Source organism: Sminthopsis crassicaudata, chromosome 4, assembly GCF_048593235.1.
Source record: "Sminthopsis crassicaudata isolate SCR6 chromosome 4, ASM4859323v1, whole genome shotgun sequence".
Taxonomy (NCBI): Eukaryota; Metazoa; Chordata; class Mammalia; order Dasyuromorphia; family Dasyuridae; genus Sminthopsis; species Sminthopsis crassicaudata.
In genome coordinates, this window is record NC_133620.1 from 166,409,144 (window position 1) to 166,431,222 (window position 22,079).

General features: G+C 31.9%; 1 protein-coding gene across 1 annotated transcript in view; it reads right to left on the bottom strand.

Annotated features, from left to right (window-relative positions):
- Positions 1-6,374: 6,374 nt before the first annotated feature.
- ENPP1 (ectonucleotide pyrophosphatase/phosphodiesterase 1) overlaps positions 6,375-22,079 on the bottom strand; it is a 96,612-nt gene continuing 80,907 nt past the window's right edge. The window contains exons 24-25 of the mRNA XM_074309818.1: positions 13,263-13,422; positions 6,375-8,495 (exon numbers count right to left, since the gene is read on the bottom strand). Of these exons, the coding sequence (XP_074165919.1) occupies positions 8,325-8,495; positions 13,263-13,422 (331 nt within the window). The 3' untranslated portion in view covers positions 6,375-8,324. The remainder of the gene's footprint in view (positions 8,496-13,262; positions 13,423-22,079) is intronic.

Consider the following 22,079-nt stretch of genomic DNA (forward strand, 5'->3'; position numbering starts at 1 on the left):
AATAAAGCAGGCACTTGTTGAATGGCTTAATCTAGCCCTTTCATTTTACAGAACAGGAATTCAAGACACATTAAGATCAAGTGATTTTCCCAAGATCACACAAGCGCAAAGTGGCAGAATGATATTCAAACTAACATCACCCACTATCAAATCCATCCCTCTTTTCTCTATATGCTGCAGTCTCTCTCGCTGTAAGGCTTTGTAAGGCTTAGAGAGAAAGGGGTTAAGGGACAATTATACTCATCTTCAGTTAAAGTATCTGACAGCTGTTTACTTTCAATCTCATCACTCATATCCCTTTCAGACACTCCATTTCCATCCCCCATCCCCAAGGCTGCCCTATTTATCCTCCAGCTGGTGGAAGATTCCATTTGACCTAATGGTTTTGAGAATGCAAGGTTATTCTCAGACCACTTTCACCTTAACAAATTTGTAAGAGGGGTCAGCTTTCTACAAGAGAAACAGTAGGTGCTTTGTATCAGGTTCTCTATTTAACATGTCCACATTGTGAAAAGTTCATTCTTTCCTAGTTTGCTCAGCAGGCTTTGAGCTCTCCATGGGATGAAGTCAATGAAACGATTGTGTCAACCCTGAAAAGATAATTCTCTTGTTTTAATCCAGCTTTGACTATGGTAGCAACAAGACATTTATGAATGAACCCCTTCCTCATGCATTTATTTGGAGATATTAAGAGATCCAAAATATCAACCATTATTCAAAAATAGGGAGGGTATAATGAATAATGGATCCTAGTATCCCTATCCTGCAGCTGGATTTCTTTGACCAGAGACCAGCAAACTAATGCTGAATGTATCCTAAGAGTGAAACTGTTTTCAAATTGTATTTTAAATTTTGATGGAAAGTCCCTGAGCCTCTTTCTTGTTGGGAAGTCCTGAGCTTCTGTTTCCTCCTGCCAAATGAGACCATTACACTAAATAACTCTAAGATCACCTTCCAATTTTACATGAATGACCCAAAAGTCTTGTCATATAATAAGTGTTTTCAAAGTTTGAAAACAAAAAATAGCTAGTTAGCATCTGTGTAGTATATTATAGTTTGCAAAAATTATCACATTTTATCCTCATAGCCTTGGAAGGTGGATGCCATTATTAGCCCTATTTTATAAATGAAGAAACTAAGATGGACATATGTTCAATTATTTGCTTAGGGTCAAATCAGCTAACAAGTGTCTGAGATAAGATTTAAACTCAGGTCTTTCTTACTATAAGTCAGGTGCTTTAATCATCAAAACCACTTTGCTTCAAGATTTAGACAATTGGTCAAGAAGATTAAGGGTATTATTACTGATAATATTATTATTTAAACTATTTTTATATTATTAGTATTAATACAATATAACAATTATATTGTATATTAAAACAATATAATAACAATATAAAAATAATATTTAAGAGTGGAGGGATAGAGAGATTTTTATCCTAGAGGAAGAAGAGGAAGGGCTAAATTATGGAATAACAAGGAGATAAAACAATCATTTTTACACTCTAAAAGAGTTTCAAATTGTGCCTGCTGTGTTTTCCTGGTTTTCTTAAGAATTAAATGAAATGCTTTACAAAAATTCCAGCACTATTTAAATGACACATTTTCTCAAAAATTCTGTGATTTCATCTATTTGGAGAGGCCCTGTGGGATACTTTTATTTCCAAGGAACATCATTACCCTGTCTTATCTTTACTATGAGAATGTGTTATTAAAGGATGCTATGAAATCTTTTCTGTAGATCTTTAAAAAATAGAATATTTTCCTTATGAATAAGTAGCAATTATACAGCCCTATAAGGTTCATCAAGTTCTTTACATACATACATTATCTCATTTGGTCCATAAGACAAGAATTAATCCCTATTTTACAGATGAGAGAAGAGGCTCAAAAGAATTGACTTACTATTTTTTATTGAATTTTATTTTTTTTATTGAACAAAAATCTATTTTCTCTTCCTTCATTTTCCCCTCCCACAAGAAGAAAAGAAAAAAATTTGTAACAAATTTGCATAATTAAAATAAATTTCCCCATTGTCCATGTCTAAAATATAGATGCCTGATTCTGTAGTCTGAGGGTATCACCTCTCTATCAGGAAATGGATAATTTGTTTTATTGAGGTTTCTCTGCATTAATAATTGGTCAGTGGATTAGTCAGAGTTCATACACTTTTCAGTTATTTGTCTGAACAATGCTGTTATATAATTTTTTTCTGCTAATTCTGCTTACTAGCTCATATAAGTCTTACCATCTTTCTCTGAAAGGATCCCTATCATCATTTCTTATAGAACAATAGTATACCATTATTTTCAAACAAACAATTTGTTCTATCATTCCCCAATTGATGGGGACCTTCTCTGTTTTCAGTTTTTTGCCACCACAAAAAAAAAGAGCTGCTATCACTGTTTTTTGTTGAAATTGGTCATACTTTCTTCTATTGCTTTAGTTTTTAAACCATTTTTAAAAAGTTTTATTGATATTTTATTCTTACATTATAAGCATTTACTAACCTACTTCTTGAGAGTTATGTAACAAAAGTTAAGCAAAACTAACAATAGAGTGATCTTATTTGGAAATACACGCAACATTCCCCTTTTGTAGTATATCTCCACCTCTCTATTTTAAAAAAAAATTAATTAAGAAAAATCTATTTTTCCCATCTCCTACCTTATTGAGGAAAAAAGCAAAAAGCAAAACAATTCCTTGTAATAAATTTACACAGTCAAGCTAAACATATCCTTTCATTGTATAGAAAAAAATTTAATATCTCACCATATGCCACAAATTTATCACCTTTGTTTCATGGATAGTATATTTCACTGATTCTTTGAAATCATAGATAGTCGTTGTTTTGGGAGGAGTTAGGTTTTTTTCCATTTTTTGCACAAGGCTATTGGGACTGTGACTTGCTTAGGGTCACACAGTTAGTAAGTGTGAAATATCTGACCTCACAACTGACCTTACATTTTTCTGACTCAAGGATCAATACTCTAGCTACTACGTCATCTAGCTGCCCCATATGGCCACTGTATTGATTATTGTTCTTAGAGTTTTCAAAGTTGTCTTTAAAGTGTTGTCTCATTTTACAAATTGTTTCCCTGATTCTCATTAGTTTATAAATATCTTCCAAATGTTTCATTTTTATGTTGATGATATAGTATAAATTGTTCTGGCTCTGCTGATTTCAGTGTATCAGTGTATCAGTGCATGCAAGTCTATCCATGTATCATTGAAATCATTTAGTTCCTCATTGACTTCTATGTGATAATATTCCCATTATTTTCATAAACCACAGCCTATTGAATTCCTCAATTAATAGGCCTCCCTTTAGTTTCATGTTTCTTTGCCAACATTAAAAAAAGGCTGTAATATTTTTACATACACAGAACCATTTCCTCTTTTAAATCTTTTGGGGAGAGGCTTGGGTGATGTTCTCCGAGAGCAAAATGGACTAGATATATTATTAAAGTTTCTTTTTTGTTCTGTCAATCTATTATCTAAATAATAATAGATTATTAAATCTTAACTTAGATAATAAAAACTTAGGTCTCTGACAAAAAGCATTCAATTTTAATTTTGAACTAAAAATAATATGTCTCCAGAATTAAGGACTGTCTCTTTCAGAGGGAAAAAGTTAAATTTAAAAGTCATCTATAAGAGCTCATATAGTTATCTTTGAGGGTATACTACAGGTGTACAATAGAGATTTTAAGATTTCTGATAACTTTTCTAAAATTAATTTATCAAATAAATTCAGAGACTTGTTTATCAATATTTCATTTTGAAGTTTGCTTTCCTGGAAGATATTGATTTTTTTTCCTCTTTTCTTGTGATTAATGTTCTCTACTTGTTACATTACTTGTTCAAAAGGTCCAGCAAGCAAAACATTCATGAGGCTGAGAGAATATATACAAATTATTCTGTAAAGTGAAGCCAACTGGAATGGTGTGGGCTGGTTAAATGTATAATAAAATGCACACATAAAATATGTGCTAAAGGTCACAGATCAGAAAGAGCTATTTGCTCAGTGAACCAAGAATGAACTTTGCTTCTTACTGAAGACTTGTTTTGGCAGCAGTCTTCACAATTCACTAACAATAAAACTCAGGCTCAAGAGTAACAAATCCATTGGGGAAGAGGGGAGAAAGAGAAGAACAGGACTAGGGAGGGGACAGAATGAAAATCTCCAAGCTGAGGTATTTATAAGTTTTTCCAAATATTTATATATTTTTTTTCTTAACTTAGAAATATATAAACTCCTTTGAAATTCATCCTGTCACTCCTCTTTTTCCTGTCCCTTCCTTCTCCGAACCTAATACATAGTAGGATTTCACACCAGGAGGAAAATCCCATACATAACTATAAAGATATTTACTATTTTATATTTTTTAATAAAATATTTCCCCACATAGTAAATTACTGCAACAAAGCTTCTGCATGTAATTTAATTAACTAATTGAGTTTCAGAAGTTTATTTTGATGACCAGGACCAATATCTTTGGAGAACTGATGACCTCTCACTTAGACAACTGCAATAGCTTTCTAGTTGGTCTTTCTGCCTGAAATCTCCCCAACCTTCATTTTAGCCTCCACTTAAAAACAAAAATAATCTTCCTAAATGGAAGATCTGATCATATCACTTCCCAACCCCTGACTCCTACCTAATACTTCAGAATCAAATGTAAAATCTTCCATTTGATTTTTAAACTCATTCATAACCTTGCCCTTTCCTACCTTGCTATGTTCTTATGCTTTACTCCTCCTTATTTACTCTATGATACAATGACACTGTCTTCATTACTATTCTTCACATACTAATGTACAGTCTCCTGACTGTGTATTTTCACTTGCTTTCTCCAGTGCTTGGAATTCTCTCTTCATTTTTGCCTCCTGGCTTCCCTGACTCCCTTTGTCTCATTTAAAATTTTACTTTCTAAGAAAGACCTTTCCCAGGCCCCTTTAATGTTATCCTCTTTCCTCTCCTGATCATTCTATACATATCTTGTTTTTGCATTGTTGTTTGCATGTTTTCTCACCCATTAAATTGTTGGGAAAAGAAATTTTATTGTTTTGGGTTTTTTTTTACTTTCTTTATATCTCAATATACAGCACAATGCCTATCATGTAGTAGATAATTAATAAATGTTTGTCCATTTGACTTGAGAGTAGATGAACAATAAAGTGTTTTCTAACTTTTGTATTTCATAAGGCTTTAAGTTGCTGATTAAATTATTTGTGGAAAGCAAATACATAAAATGACTTAAAATTATTGTTGGGTCACCAAAGTAAGGATAGGGTTTAACCAAAATATGACTGGTTTAATAAGTAGATTACCAATTTTACTGGAGAAAGCACAATAGGCATATTTATCTGCAAAATACATTCCAAACCCAATTTAACACGATCTAAGTTGATGCTGCACAGCAAAATCATTGATATTCACAATTCTAATGAGAAAAATGATTGTTTATATGATTTCAATAAATGAGATGCATGATTCACTTTTTAAAAAGCAACCCTTAAAAATAACATCAGCAATAATGAATTTTCTCCAGGATTAAATCCAAATGAAATGTTAACATTACTAAAAATACATTCCATCTTCTTTTTAAAGAGTCAATAGATTACATGGGTTGATGCAAAATAAAGTAAGATAGCTAGGAATAGAATATATACATTGACTATAATTAATTGGAAAGAACAAATCATTTTTAAAAAATCAAAAAAGGAATGATGCTACAAAATTATAAAGTACAAAGAACAAACTTTATTCTAAAGAAACTCTATTAAAAAAAATCTATCCCTACTCCTTTGTAGAGGTGGGAAGAGGAGTCTATAGGGTGAAGTATTGAATATAATAATGTTGATGAATTTTGCTGAAATTTTCTTCTTCTTGATCTTTTGTCTTTTTTTTTTTTCAAGAAAACTCTTGTGTCATAAGGGATGATTTCATTGGCATGGGTAAAACAGTTGTTGTAAAAACTAAAAAGTAAATTAAAACTATTTTTAAAAAAAGAAAATAAATCCCAGCATAGTAGCCCATGCCTATAATCACAACTACCATGGAGATTGATGTTGGTAGTCTTGAGCTAAACAGTTTTGAACTTTAGAGAACTATGCTTTTAGAGTGCCAGCACTAAGACTGGCCTGGATAAGGTAAGCGTCTAGAAACATGAAGTCACCAGACTGCTTAAGGGTAGATGAATCAGTATAGATTGGAAGCAGAGCAAGTCAAAGCCCTTTTGCCAATAAATACTGGGTCTGGTCTAATGAGTAGCCCCTGTATCTCCAGCAAGGTTAAGTTGGAGAGAATCAGTCATTTAAAAAATAAACATAATATAAATGTTGGGGGAGGGAGAAGAGTCAACAAAATGTTTGTATCACATGTAAATTTATTTTTAAAAATGAATTTGATATTACAAAGCAGGAAAAACAAAGTTGTGACACACTATAACAAATTGGATATTTGACGCTATTGAATAATACCAGTGGCAAAAAATGGTAGTGTGAGAAGCTACACATATGAGGGATGAGCTATCCTTACTTTCCAATGACATGATAGCACAATGATAAGGTGACCTATATATTTAGCTAAACTTTGCTAACAGACTCCACAATAGTTGAGTGAAGTCATGTATGTGCGTATGTGTTTATATATTCTTTTAAAGAATAAGTAAAAGTAAATGAGCCAGATTTTCCAAGGAACTAAGTTATTGTCAAGTCACAGACTGAGTACCTTTGAGAGCCATGTGGATTCTTTGTAGCCACCTGTTAATAGGCCACATCACAGAATGTGAAAATAAAATGCATGGTGGACTTAAGCAGCAACTAACTATTATGTCCCAAAAGATAGTACAGTTTCCAAAGATTCCTGATTTGGGACCAGGGAATATATCTTAAGTCCTCAGAAAATAATACTCATTGTATGTTCTCTTATTCCATAGGGAGATTGAGAGGAATAGGGATAGTATTTCCTGATCCATTACCATGACTGGCACAATCACTCTTAGCTACAAATAATGGAGATAATAGTGCCAATGTTGTTTACCCAAAAAAACCCCAAAAAAACAACAACAACAACAAAATTGTATTCAGTAGCTGTAATAAGTAAACTAAACTCTTAGAAGCTACACAAGTACATTCCCAACCACTAAGGTTTCTGCCCTCTTTCCCCTACTTGATATGACTATAATACTATACAAAAGGTATTGCCCTTTCCTGGGGAGTTCTATGTATGAATCAGTGAAATTTGATGTACCCTAATGATACTAGCTAACATTAAAGTTTAAAATGATCAGTTAGAATATAGGAGGAATTTTTCTTTCCAATATCTCAGCTCAGGAGTACTAACCTAGACTATAACTGGGTTCTTCTTTGGACAAATCAAAGATATGAAGGTAAATACCCCCACAATAAATTTTTACAATAAATAGGCATGATTCACTTGTACATCTTCCTCTAAAAATTAACTTATTAAGATTATTCAAACTGAAAAAGGACCATCTGGGATTTATTTAATGAGTTTGGAGGGGTATACTGGTAAATTCAGAAGTGTGGAGAAATCTTGGTGAGGAAATTTCCTGTAGTTCAATCTTAGAGAGTTGCCCAGAGCACTACAAAGTCACATGATTTAGCTATAGTCACACAACTAAAATATATCAGAGAAAGAGCCTGAAGCTCACTTAGTCCTTCTGCAAGATTGATTTCTGACTTCAAGATCAGTCCTCTCTCCACTCCAACTAAAGTTGATTCCCAAGATTTATTTTCTGTTTTGTAGAAAATATATGAGTAACTTTTTTTTGCTCCTATTTACTTTATTCAACTAGAAAATTAAGAAGTCCCCAAATTAGAAGTGATATGTCACCTTTGTAACTTTTATTAAAATGCTAATGTGATGTGGAATGTCAAAGAACCACTCTTTAGTCTCATTTCCACAGACTTTATGTGAGCTCATTAATTATCAAAAAATAAAAATAAAAATCTGACTTCCAAAAATTTTTTGGTTTACTTGCCCTTCTCCTCTCACTTCAAAGAGAAGTAGAAAAGCAGTTCTACATCTCCTTTGTCTTTATTCCCAGGACTGGAACAATGCATGCCATTTTTACATATTCATATATGTGTAAGACATTAGGAGTTCCTTCCTAATGCTGTGCTTAGTCCAGCAAGTTTCCCTGAGAAACAAGTGTCACATAGACAATTCCCAATTCAACTTTTGGCTGAATATTCTTATCAATATGCTAATATACGGCACTGGGAATAGAATGTCTTTTTTCCATGAAATGTAAAGTTCTCTCACAATGAATCATGGCAGGAAAAAAATGAAATCAATCTTCTTGATTAAAAGTTGGCAAATATGTTTTCAGCTTCAAAATGTCTGAGACTGCCTCCTTTCTGTCTTGATAGAAGCTTAGTCCTGTAATAAGTTCGACATCAGTAACGCGAGCTCTATGAAACCACAGAAGTTCTTCCACCCACAAGGATTCAGGCTTTCCACGCTATTAAAGCAAATAAAGAATCAAAGGAGAATCAGAAGAATGATGCAAATAAAACACATTTATAGAGCACTTTATCTTATTATTTGGTGTGAGCTACTAGCAAGATCCTATGCATTTTAAGGTCATTAAAAGGGAAATATATGAGAGGCAATATGGGGCAATGGAAAAAAATCTTAGCTTTGGAGTTAGAAGAACTAGGTATTAATCCTGATTCTGTCACTTACTACTTGTGTAACTTTGACACACCTCTATGCATCTCAGTTTTTCCAACTATAAAATCAGGGGTTTCTACTAGTTGACTTACAAGTTACTTCTAGCTCTAAATCTACCTTCCTGTTGTCTTAAAATCAGTTTAGCATTGTCCTTTCCCCTCAATAGAGTAACAATCTAATAATATATAGCATGTATGGTTTCTTTCTTTCTTTTTTTTTAGCTGAGGTAATTGGGGGTAAGTGTCTTGCCCAGGGTCATACAGCTAGAAAGTGTTAAGTGTCTGAGACCAGATTTGTACTCAGGTTCTCCTGACCTCAGGGCCGGTGCTCTATCCACTGCACCACCTAGCTGCTCCCACATATTTTCTATAGGAAATAGTTGATAAATGTTGAGTGACTGATATAAAATGGATAACATATATTCAATGTGGAATGTCAAAGAACCACTCTTTAGTCTCATTTCCATAGACTTTATGTGAGCTCATTAATTATCAAAAAATAAAAATAAAAATCTGACTTCCAAAGGTTTTTTGGTTTACTTGCCCTTCTCCTCTCAGGACAAAGAGAAGTAGAAAAGAAATTCTACATCTCCTTTGGCTTTATTCCCAGGACTGGAACAATGCAATTCAATTCAAATACAACAAATAAATTATTGCCAATAAATGACAATCTGTCCTAATTCAAGGATTAGACTCCATGGTTTATGTTATTTTGTACAAGCCACTTAACGTTGGTGAACCTCAATTTCTTCATCTGTAACATGAGAACTAAGAGTAGAAGAATCCTAAGGTCTTTTATTTCTAAATCCTATAATTTCTAAATTCCCTGCTAACTTTAGGATCCTATGATTCTAACCTCTAAAATGCCTGTTGTGGCATTAACTCTCTACTTATCAAGGAGAAATATAAGGTTTATATATGACATGCTTCCTGAATTCAGAGAATTTGTGGCATGAGTTACATTCAAACATACACAAATAACTATAGCAGTTAAAAAAACCTCATCTATGTGACATCTAAGGGAAGAAAATCATTGTTGATTTGGAAAATAAAAGGGGAGAATCAAAGAAAATTTGAAGTAGGAGATAGCATTTAATTTGTGTTTTAAAGGATGACATTAATAAAAAAATTACTTATGCATATGTACTATCAAAAAAAAGTTATAATTATAAAGTTAATTTAAAAAAGAAAAGAAAAAGAAAGGATGACATTGCAGTATAGGTAGTGAACAGAATTCTGAGATTGGAGTTTAAAAAAATCTGGTTTTAAATACCATCTGATACTAATCTATGTGACAAGTCATTTCAGTTCTCTTTATCAGACAAATCTCTAAAACTCAACTACTAAGTCACAGATGGCTTCCTTTCATTGTTGAAGGAAATTCCCAGTAGTTCCTAAATTAGTAATCCTCTACATTTTAAAGATAACTAAGAATTCCAAAAGTGGAAATTGGGACATGGAGTTTTCCAGGGATACAAATCACTGTGAATATTGGCACATTCTGGAAGAATAGTTAGTAGCAAATCTGGTTAAAAGTGGAGTGTACACAAAAGAAAAATTTATGTGATAAAGGCTAGAAAATGTAGGACTGTAAAAGACCTAGATTTCAAGACCAACTACTCACTAAGGAACAGGAGCTATAGGAAAGAAGAACTATTAACAGATTTTGCATAAGATAAAAATTTAAAGCAATATGGGTCTTGACTGGAATAGAAAAGAAGGGAACAGGAAACTCTCCTCTGTACTAAAAACAAAACAAAATAAAACAAAATGTCACAACCCTATCATTCCTTCATACTTTCATTCTATATTTCTTCTTCATTTCTCAGGCAAAGGCAAATACCTTGAAAATGTTGTCCACACTTTCCATTTATACTTCCTCTCCTCAATGCTTTATAATCTGGTTTTCTATCTCATCCCTCATACATGTATAAAATATTTGTACATATATAATATATACATGTATACATATAATCTGATGTGTTTTTAATTAAGTTGCACTACCATTCCTTTATTTTCCTATGCCATAATTTGTCAACTATTCTCCAATTGATGGTGCTTATATACATACACTATTAAAAACATTTTGTACTTATGGATCTTTTCCCTCTTTCTTTGGGATATCTAACTGTACACATATAAAACTAAATTTCATTTCTTTTCCCTAAATTTATTCTTAAACCTTATAATTTCTGATCTGACCCTTATTTTCCATAGTAGCATTTAATCTCCCATGCATGAAATCTTGATTTTATCTCTGTCTCTCCTTTTCTTATTTCTCATATCCAATTAGTAAAATCCCACAACTTCTAAAATATGCCAATTGATATCAACCCAGACCAAGCCTTTATTAGTATTTACCTGTTGTATATTTTACTGTATGTTGCATTAGTTTTCTAATAGTTCAATTAATCAAAAAGCACTTATTAACATAATGTATCAGGAATTATATTAGGTACAAATAATGAAACTTGAATTAAGTACAAATTATGAAATAATGGTACTCTTAATGAGTTTACATTCTACTAGAGGACTCAGTAAATACATACATATATAATATATTGTATATGTAAATAGAAAATAAGTATATACACATAAAAATGTATTTACATACATATAACTATATGCACATATACATTTTATTTATGTATATAGCATGTCCATGCCATGTTTATTGCTTTCATGATAGTATCTAATCATCTCATCATAAATTAGAACTATCTAAACAGAGATGTCCCCCCTCTCACTCTCTGATGCAAATATTAAGCATAAGACAGATTGAATATAAGGCAGATTGTTGTATAGACATTCCTACACAGGGAAGAAGGTTGGAATAGACAGATTCTAAAGTAACTTTTCAAGTCTAAGAATAGATTAAATTCAAATTATTTAGATTTAGCATTTAAAAAATAATATTACACAAACAAAGTTTCAAATATTCAACTAAGAGAGCAAGGAGGTAGAAAAATAACTATCTACATTTTATAAAAATCAGTCAAAAATCCAATCATTTACAATATAATTTTAAAAGTATGATTAGTTGACATTCAACAACAATTTTGAAATGAAAGAAAAATTTTAAAGGATAAACAAATACTGCAAGTACTACTGCGATTCAATATTTAAGCCATCCTCTTTACCAAATTTTGCACATTAGCATCTTATTTTTGTACTTTGAACTTGGGATATGTGAACAATTTCCTAGCTGTCTGTAAGGATCCGTTCTTTAAATAACAGTAAAAACTATTGTTTCTTTCTACAGTGATAAACATTTTCATATGCAATATTTAAGTGATCAAGTATACTTACCCTGATAAAGGCCTCATTTCCAAAATATATAGAGAACTGACTCTAATTTATAAGAAATCAAACCATTCTCCAATTGATAAATGGTCAAAGGATATGAACAGACAATTTTCAGATGATGAAACTGAAACTATATCCACTCATATGAGTGTTCCAAATCACTACTGATCAGAGAAATGCAAATTAAGACAACTCTGAGATACCACTACACACCTGTCAGATTGGCTAAGATGACAAGAACAAATAATGATGAATGTTGGAGGGGATGTGGGAAAACTGGGACACTAATATATTGTTGGTGGAGTTGTGAAAGAATCTGGCCATTCTGGAGAGCAATCTGGAATTATGCCCAAAAAGTTATCAAACTGTGCATATGCTTTGATCCAGCAGTGCTACTACTGGGATTATATCCCAAAGAAATATTAAAGAAGGGAAAGGGACTGTGCCAAAATGTTTGTGTCAGCCCTTTTTGTAGTGGCTAGAAACTGGAAAATGAATGGATGTCCATCAATTGGAGAATGGTTGGGTAAATTGTGGTATATGATTGTTATGGAATATTATTGCTCTATAAGAAATGACCAATACAAGGGATAATGTTATTTTAAAAAAATTACTCATGCATATATACTGTCAAAAAAATTTTATAATTATAAAATTAAAAAAATAAATTTAAAAAAAAAAGAAAAAGAAAAAGAAATGACCATTAGGATGAATACAGAGAGGTTTGGAGAGACTTACATGAACTGATGCTGAGTGAAATGAGCAGAACCAGGAGATCACTATACACTTCAACAATGATACTGTATGAAGATATATTCTGATTGAAGTGGATATCTTCAACATAAAGAAGATCTAATTCACTTCCAGTTGATCAGTAATGGACAGAAACAGCTACACCCAGAGAAGGAACACTGGGAATTGAATGTAAACTGTTTGCACTACTGTCTATCTACCCAGGTTACTTATACCTTCAGAAACCAATTCTTACCGTGCAACAAGAAAATTGGTTTTACACACATATATTGTATCTAGGATATACTGTAACACATTTAATATGTATGGGATTGCCTGTCATCTAGGGGAGGGAGTAGAGGGAGTAGAGGGAGAGAGGGGAAAATTTGGAAAAATGAATACAAGAGATAATGTTGTAAAAAAAAATTACTCATGCATATGTACTGTCAAAAAATTATAATTATAAAATTAATAAAAAAATAAAATTATGAAATTATGGGAAAAAAAAGTATACTTACTACACAACTTTCACTGTTGTCTGTCCTGTGAGGAACAATAAACGCAAGGGTCTCTAAAGAATTCTCACACCTCCAGGGAGTCTGGGTTCTGTTTTTGCAACTTGTTAGCACAACAAAGTAGTGAGTGGGTATCAGAACTTCTTGATTATTGATGCGTTTGCTGTTTATGTATAAAAATAAATAAATAAATGTGCATTTCTTTAGGAGAGTAATAATACATTCTTCTTAATTATTGTGTTTAAATTTAGTGGAATATACTTGTAAAGTTTACCTACAGTCTTATCCTAAGGCATATAAGCCACTTTGACAACCTTTGTGCCAAAAAAAAAAAAAAAAAAGGTAACAATTTTCCAATATGATATGTCCTGTCATTCTTCTCCAAACTGTATTCTGGACTTCCTCTAATAGGCTCCAGCTCTTCAGCCCAAGAATTCACACGCTAGAATTTTTATATGTATACATGTAAATAGAAAATAAATATATACACATAAAAATGTATGCACTACTATGCTCTCCTTCTGATTGTATGACTCACTCTAAAACTTTCATGCAAGTACAGTATACAGGCAAAGCATTCCTCTTTAGGCTACACTCAGAATTTTTTGTATTATGCCTTCTCAGCCTCCTCTTACATGGTATTTTCTCCCATTAAAATATAAGCTCCTTGAGGATCGGGGTTTCTAGTTAAATTTATATCCCTAGTGATTAGCACAGAGGCTGACATATAATAGTTGCTTAATATATGCCTTATGACTGACTGACAATGTTATATCATAATATGAAAATTACGATTAGCAGATGGTCTAAATCAACATAATATGAAGGATTTTATCCTCTATGTAGGTAAGCTATATTAACTAGTTTATGTTTGTAAACAATAAAAAAATCTTTTGATTATATTGGCAGTGGTGTGACATCAAGAGATATAAAAGAAAGCTCTCAACATATTGTGCTGATCCTTTGGAACATAATTGCTGGAAATAACAGACAAGTCATATCAGATGGGTGAGAAGGGCTGATCTGTAATCTGTTTAAGGAGTATCCACATAGATTAGGCCATAAATATATCAAATTATAGACATAGAATACATCTCTGGAACCTATTTTTAAAAAACCTTCCATTTTACCCAAATAGATATTATAGAGCTACTGTTCACCAAGATAAAACTCGAGCTAAAATTATCTAATAAAAATATCCTGGGGCGCAGGAACACCATCCCTGAAGTCAGGAGGACTTCAGTTTAAATCTGATCTTAGACACTTAATACTTCCTAGCTGTATGACTCTGGGTGACTTGCCACTTAACCCCAATTGCCTCAGCAAAATTTTATATATATCTATATCTATCTATATAATACACATAGATAGATAGATAGATAAGAAAGAAAGAAAGAAAGAAAGAAAGAAAGAAAGAAAGAAAGAAAGAAAGAAAGAAAGAAAGAAAGAAAGAAAGAAAGAAAGAAAGAAAGAAAGAAAGAAAGAAAGAAAGAAAGAAAGAAAGAAAGAAAGAAAGAAAGAAAAACATCCTAAGTCACCAAAAGTAAACCTAAATTTAGGAGGGAAGAACCTCATATGTGAGAGTTGTATAAGTATGGAGCTCCTTTCTATGTTTGCTGCAAATATTCAAGTTCAGGTCAGTTAATACAAGATAGGATATTATAGAAGACATTTGTAGACTAGGAAAGAAAACTCCATGAGAAAATTCCACATATCCTATATACTCCAGCAAAAGGTGGTTTGAGAAAAGCAAGTGGACTTCATTTTCTAATCAAAAAATTCCAAGAGTACTAAAATCTAGCTTTAAGTGTGTACAGAAAACTCATACAAAATGCAATCTGGGGTCTATAGAAAAGATATGGTTTTATAAGCAATACTTTTTGTTTTCTTCTTTCTATACCTAAATTTTATGCTTGTTCATGGTTTTTGAGTTTTCAATAAGGAATGAATTATTTAAAAGAAAATTTAAGGCCAGAAGAAGCGTCATAGGAAATACATTATCTTGTAGAGTAGAAACATTGGAATTCAAAGCAAAGTCATAAAGCCAGCTTAATAGAAAATAAAAAATGGAAAATAACAAAGTTTTCCTTATTAGCAGGAAGGAGAAACAATAAGTATACTACAAGAAATTGTATTAACACAAGTAACACTTTCTCTACTACTTAGTTTTAGAGTTGAGAGATTGGATGGCTTGCTCCAAATCAATCAGTATATGTCAAAGATGAGGCGTTAATCCAAATTTTCCTAGTTCTCATTCCTTTTATTTTCAAATTAAAACAGTTAATTTCCTTTTATTCTCTACCCAATCAAAATAAATAACACTTTCATATCTATAATTTTATTTGATATTCATAAATTGTTATAAAAAGTTTCTATATCCTACATAAATTTATCCATTTATTTCTCTACTACCAGATATAAAAAAACAAAAGACTCAAATATTTATCTCCTTTGCTTATCTCTACTATGAATATAACTCATAAAAATTTTTATGCCCAAGATCATGGTTCTTTTATTCAATTCAATTTTTTTTTCCCTTCCCCTTCTCCCAGCTATTGGGAAGTCAACAAGAACAAAACCGATTACCAATATGTTTGGCCATGCAAAGTAAATTCCTATGTTAACCAATTTCTTTTATTTTTTATTTATAGATTTATTTTTTCCTTTTTTTCTTTTCCTAACAAAAATGTATACTAAAAATTCTCACTGTTTTCACCCTTTTTTGCAATTAAGAGAAAGCTTTTTTTTTTCAGATTTTCATCATAATTCATTATTAAATCAAACACAGGCTTCCATTTGTCAGCTACATATATTTATTATGAGTTTTTTTAATTAATTTTTACTTAGTCTCAGGATTACAAATTGTTTTTCAGTCAGAAATAATTCTTATGACTTTCCTAATCTAAAAATTCAGCACATCCAAATTCATGTAATACTTCCTAGTATACTTCATTAATTATGATCTGAAATTAAAGAAAAATTTTATATAGATAGATATAGATATAGATATATATAGATAGATAGATAGATATAGTCTTAAAAGAAAACAATAAAAGGTATGTGGAAAATAAATCGCCTCCTTATTTTGAAAAATTATTCTAGTATAATGAAAGTTTCCTGGACTCTAAAATCTCCCTCTCTATAATTTTTTGCCTTTCAACACCTTCCCTTCTTAAACTTCATTTAATATCATCATGACCTCTGATCCTGTTGGATTACAGGGAAGCACTACTAGTACTAGTGATAAGAATAATCAATGGTTTGAGGGTGAAGTTCTCTGACAAAAAGAAAAGGAAAAGCACCAAAGATAAATCAGAATAATGGTCAAGTCAGGGCCAGAAGGCCAAAACCTAAGAAAAAAAGTGGTAACTAGCTAGGAACAAAACAGAAGGAAGGCAACGTGAACTAAGACACATGAACCATTAAAAGTGTAAGTAAAATGGCAGGTTATTTTATACAACCTTCCTATTGACAATACTGTTTTTTGCTAGAAGTCTTCTTCCTTACTTCCTCCTAGCTCTGATACACCAATTGGGATCCCTACTTCCCAAAATATCTCCCTAGTTTACAAAGATTTTAATTGGTAGGCCAGCATTGACAGGCCTCAATAAATTGGAAGTTATACATGAATAAAACAGACTCTCATGTTCTTTGCACAGATCCATATCCTTGCCTGCTTATAAAATATTGAAGTTGCTTCTTTGAGTAAAAAATTTCATAGATTATATATTTTTCTTATCCACCTGCAATTTGTAGGAATAACCAAGAAATTCCATCTAGGGGAAGGAGGGGAGGGAGGGAAATTTGGAACACAAGGTTTTGCAAGGGTTAATGTTGAAAAATTATCCATGTATATGTTTTGAAAATAAAAAGCTTTAATGAAAAAAATAAGCAAAAAATGTGTAGATATACTCTAGGGTTAAGGTGAGTGACTAGGGTAAGAACTATGGAACAGTGGTAGGCAGGATGTCCAGACTCCAGAGACAAAGTGACTTCCCAGTCACAAGACAATGTAAACAGATTATGTACTCAGTTTTTGCTCATATCACAAGCATAGGCTGTGCATTCCAGAAAAGGCAAGATTGCAAACTCCTGTCTCCATTATAGACCAGCAATGTCAGGTTATCTAGAGCAAATTGCTGGAACAACCCAGAATAGGATAATAATTTTTAAAAACTTATATTCAAAGCTTCAATGCAAAATACAGTTTGTGTAGAAGACTAATTAGAATATTTCAAAGAAATGATGAAAGAATATCTGTAATGATAGTATGAATGAAATGAGAGCAATAGAGAAAAGAATTCAAAAATAAAAGGGAGCCTGGTTATCATATTTCAAAAACAAAAAAGAGGTAAATATAAATAATTAGGGGGTGGAAGGACCTTTGTAAGGATGAATGTTTACATTTAAATATATAATTTATTATATATTTATATTATTATATAATATATTACATAAGTATTCTCTAAATATGAAATGTTATAAGGATTCATAGAAGGAATTAAATAAGGAGGAGAACCTAGAAGTAAATTTTTTGTCATATTTTGGTTACTTTAAAAAGAAAAAAAAAAGATGAGGGGAAGGAAATAATACAATAATCTATAAAAGCAAAGGAATAGAATTATTTCTCTCACATGGTAAGGGGAGGGGAGAAGAACAAGTAATAGGTCTATTAAGATGAATGAAAAGTCCAAGACACAGAGTTTCTTGGTAATTAATAATTCAATTGTAATTTGGTTATTAACATAATAGAAAAATAATCATTTCTTTCACTATATAAATGAAGAGGTTAAGGAAATAAGCATCATTTGAACCTTGTTTTAATCTGTATTGTCAGATAATGATCAAATATACATAAACACACACACACATGCATGAGTACCCAAGGGGGCACAGACACACACACATGCATGCAATCCGACAATGTTACAAACAATATAGACCACTGGTGTTAAACACATTTTTATTCTCTGTCCCAATCCTTCTATATAAAAAGAGAAGAGGGAACAAAGAAGAAGGAACCTATAGAAAATAGAATGGACAAAATACATGTTATTTAAAAGTTTTTGCACAAATAAATCTTAGTAAATAAAATTAGAAATGAAACAGTTAATTGGGGAACAAAAATCTTTGTGAGTTTCTTTGCTAAAGGTCTTGTTTTCAAAATATAGTTACAAATGTATGAGTCATTACTCAATGGATAAGTAGTTAAAATATATAAACAAGTAGTTTTCAGTAGAAATCCAACCTATCTATTGCAATATAAAAGAATGCTCCAAATTATTAATTAGAGAAATACAAATTAAAGCAACTCTGAGGTATCATCTCACATATATCAGACTGGAAAATATGACCAAATCATAAAATGACAAATACCAGAGAAGCTATGGGAAAAAAAAGATCATTGATGCACTGGTGGAACTATGAATTAGCCCAGTAATTCTGTAAAAAAAAAATTTCAAACAATGCCTAAAAAGTCATTAAATTATGTATAAACTCTAACCCAACAATAGTACCACTAACAACAAACTGATATTCTAAGATACAGGAAAGAGAAAAAAAAAAAGATAGATAAACATATATCGGGTTTTTTTGTGGTAACAAAGAACTAGGAACTGGTTAGGTAATGACTGAACAATATAAATGTAATTAACACTGTTGTGGTGTAAAAAATAAAGAAACGTGGGAAGGTTTAGAAGACTGTTTTCCTACTTATTGCCTTTCTATATCAAGGCTAGGTCATACAATGTACATTCCCTATCCCCTAGAGGTTCAATTGGTGAACACCTCTGTCCCTGCCAAATGATCCTTTAACTCAGGTACCAGTATCAGATTGAAGTGCATTCAGAATTCTATTATTATGATAGAATTGTAATTCTCTGCTTTAAAAAAAAAGAAAGTAGGACTAAGCCTTCAAGAGGAAAAACAATGGGCCAAAAAAGAATGCCTCTTTCAATTTTTCCCCAATATACACCCATATATTTGTCTTCTCTGGACATAGCAACAAATAGACTGAATACACATGAGAAAAAAATATATACTATTTTCTAAGACTGCCCATTCTATTTTTAGATAGCTCTCATTATTAGGAAATTGGAGTTAACAAACATAAAGTCATGTAGAAACCATAAATATATTTGCATACATACATGTGTATGTATACTAGCTATAATTATCTTATCCTTCTCTTTTTTTGAAGGAGTACAGATAGAAACAGTGCTATGACAAAATATCCCAAAAAAGTACAGTGCTATTATTCCTTTATATTCCTTGTTCTATAGACTATTACAAAGATAAAATAATTTCTCTTTGTAGTTGATTAACATTGGTATATACAATAATCCTCTATGGCTCACTGAAAGCATCCTTGATAGAAGTCCAATAGTACACTTCTTCCAGGTCCCACATGATTTTGATATCTTTAATCAGGTGTCAATATTTTGTAGACTTTTTAGTCCATGTAGCTTAGAGATTATGATCTTTGATGATGACTAGTATTGACTAGTGTTTTTAAATTTAAATGAATCAATGGATTCCTTAGGCTATTGTGGACAATAGTTCCATATGGATTAATTGGTCCAGTTCCAAAAGTTTATTAGTTGAGTACTTCAAGGACATTTTAAAGTCTATATTTTTGGTATGGATTTGTTACTTGTCAGTCCATGAAAGATAGTGAGCTTCTGGTGAATATGATCAGATTATACTTTGCTAAGTACTGAATAGTTACTAAATGTCTATTGAATGTTAGGCTATAGTGATGTTTTGGGATGTTTCCACTTTTTCCTTGAATAGAGTATATTAATCACTAAACCTGGATTCCTTAAGGTAGTTCTTTATGGAGTTCTGGTTGGCAATAAACCAATTTTGAATTGCCACTATAACATTGACACATTGTCTCTACAAACAAATCCACATGACTCAGTATTTGTTCAATACTCCTCTGGTGACACATTGTTGTTGACTGTATTAATGTCAAAGGTCTTTTGATGACAATCTTGGATCTCAGTCATTTAATAAGCTCATAGAAAGTAAAGTCACTTTCTGTGGCACTGACCAAATCCACTGATGCATACTTGTAAGCATTTTTCACTATTGTTCAGTAAAGTATTTCTCTATATTTCTGATCTGTTTTGTTGTGTGATTTAAGAAAATTTTCCTTTCTGGAATGAAGTTATTCAGCTTCCCATAGTGTCTTTAGGATAATGAACCATATATTTGGTTGATATGTATGAGATTTGTTAGGATAGTATATATTAACACTGGTATGTCATGCTGTTAATGGTTTTAAATGTGTTCTTTCCATTTAGCTTTGATTTCTGAATGGCCAGTTAAGTTTCTTAACATATATAGGCACAACTAATGCCTTAATATGTGTTTTTCCTGGGAAAGGCCCAAGACATTTGTAGGAATTGTTTTCATCCATTGGTTCAATATGCCCTCTAGATTCAAGTTCAAAGCCTTCAGTTTTTTATTGTTCCTTAGCATAAATTAGGAATTTTATATCTGTTAAGTTCAGTTACTAATTTTTATTTCTATTGACCTAAAGTCTTCCATGTTCACTTGGGGAATCATAAAAGGAAAAAATCTTGGCAATCTTCTCATCTAAAGGCAGGAAGAGAATGTCATTACTTTTTAATAGATGTCATACTGTTGAATACCCAAAGGAGTTTTTACATGCAAGTGAAAAGAATAGTCACTAGTCAGGCAGCACAAAAGAGGGATCTGGTCCAAACCATGACCCAACAGAAAATACAAACCAGAGAATAGAATGTGACTAAAATCAGAGCTTCTTCATCAATCCCAATATCCAAGAAGTGAGTCAGGAAGGAATCAGAGAAAAAGGGGAGGATTCAAACCAAGAATTTTGTATGGAATAAGGAGACTTGCAAAATCAGGGATGTCAGCAAAACCTTGCACTTGAGATACCAGTAGTATGTGTCTTGTCCTCTGATATCTCCTTGCTTTGATGAAATAGAATGATTACCCAAAAATATTCCCCTGCTCCCCATTTTCTCTTCTGTGCTAGTAATTCTATAGGATAAGACTTTTTGTCTATTATTATTGTTTTGATTTTACATTTTCTCTTAAAGTCTTGACCTTATGGCCTGTTATTCCAACAATGTACTATCCCCTATCCTTTTGCCCTTTATCCCATTATCATTCTTTCAACCTTAATCTTCAATCCTAGATCTATACATCAAAACCTTGCTTTGGCTTCATTTGTCCCTCCTTTCTTCTTATCTCCAAAGCTGAAGACTCTCCTTCCTTTCAATTGTGCCTCATCTAGTCTCCTCAAGGACCTGTCTCTGTTACCCCTCTCTAATTAAATTTCTCCTTTTCTATGATTCCTTCATTTCTGTCAACAAATATTTTCAGATCACACGCAGTCTAAAATTTTCAATCAATGGCATCATCTTATTAGTCATCCATGCTCAAAATTGCAGATGCATTGTTGATCCTCACATCTGCATCATTTTCTATATCTACTCAGTTGCTATGTCTTATTAATGTTTTTTAATTCTGAACTTAAAAAATAAAACAAACATTTCTATGATATAGTAGAATGGGGGGGGGGAAGATGATTGTATGTAAAACTGAAAATTGATTATATAAAACATGCTATTCTTTTTAAATAATAAAGTATAAACTATAAATATAATATCATTTTCCTTCTCTTCCCTCCCTTAATAAGTAATAAGAGCTACTTATTAATTCTTTCTCTAGATGAAGATAGTGTCTTCTTTCACATGTTTTTTGTAGTTAATTTGGGTATTTATAATAGTCAAAATGACTTCTACCTCTGCAACATCTCTTACATCT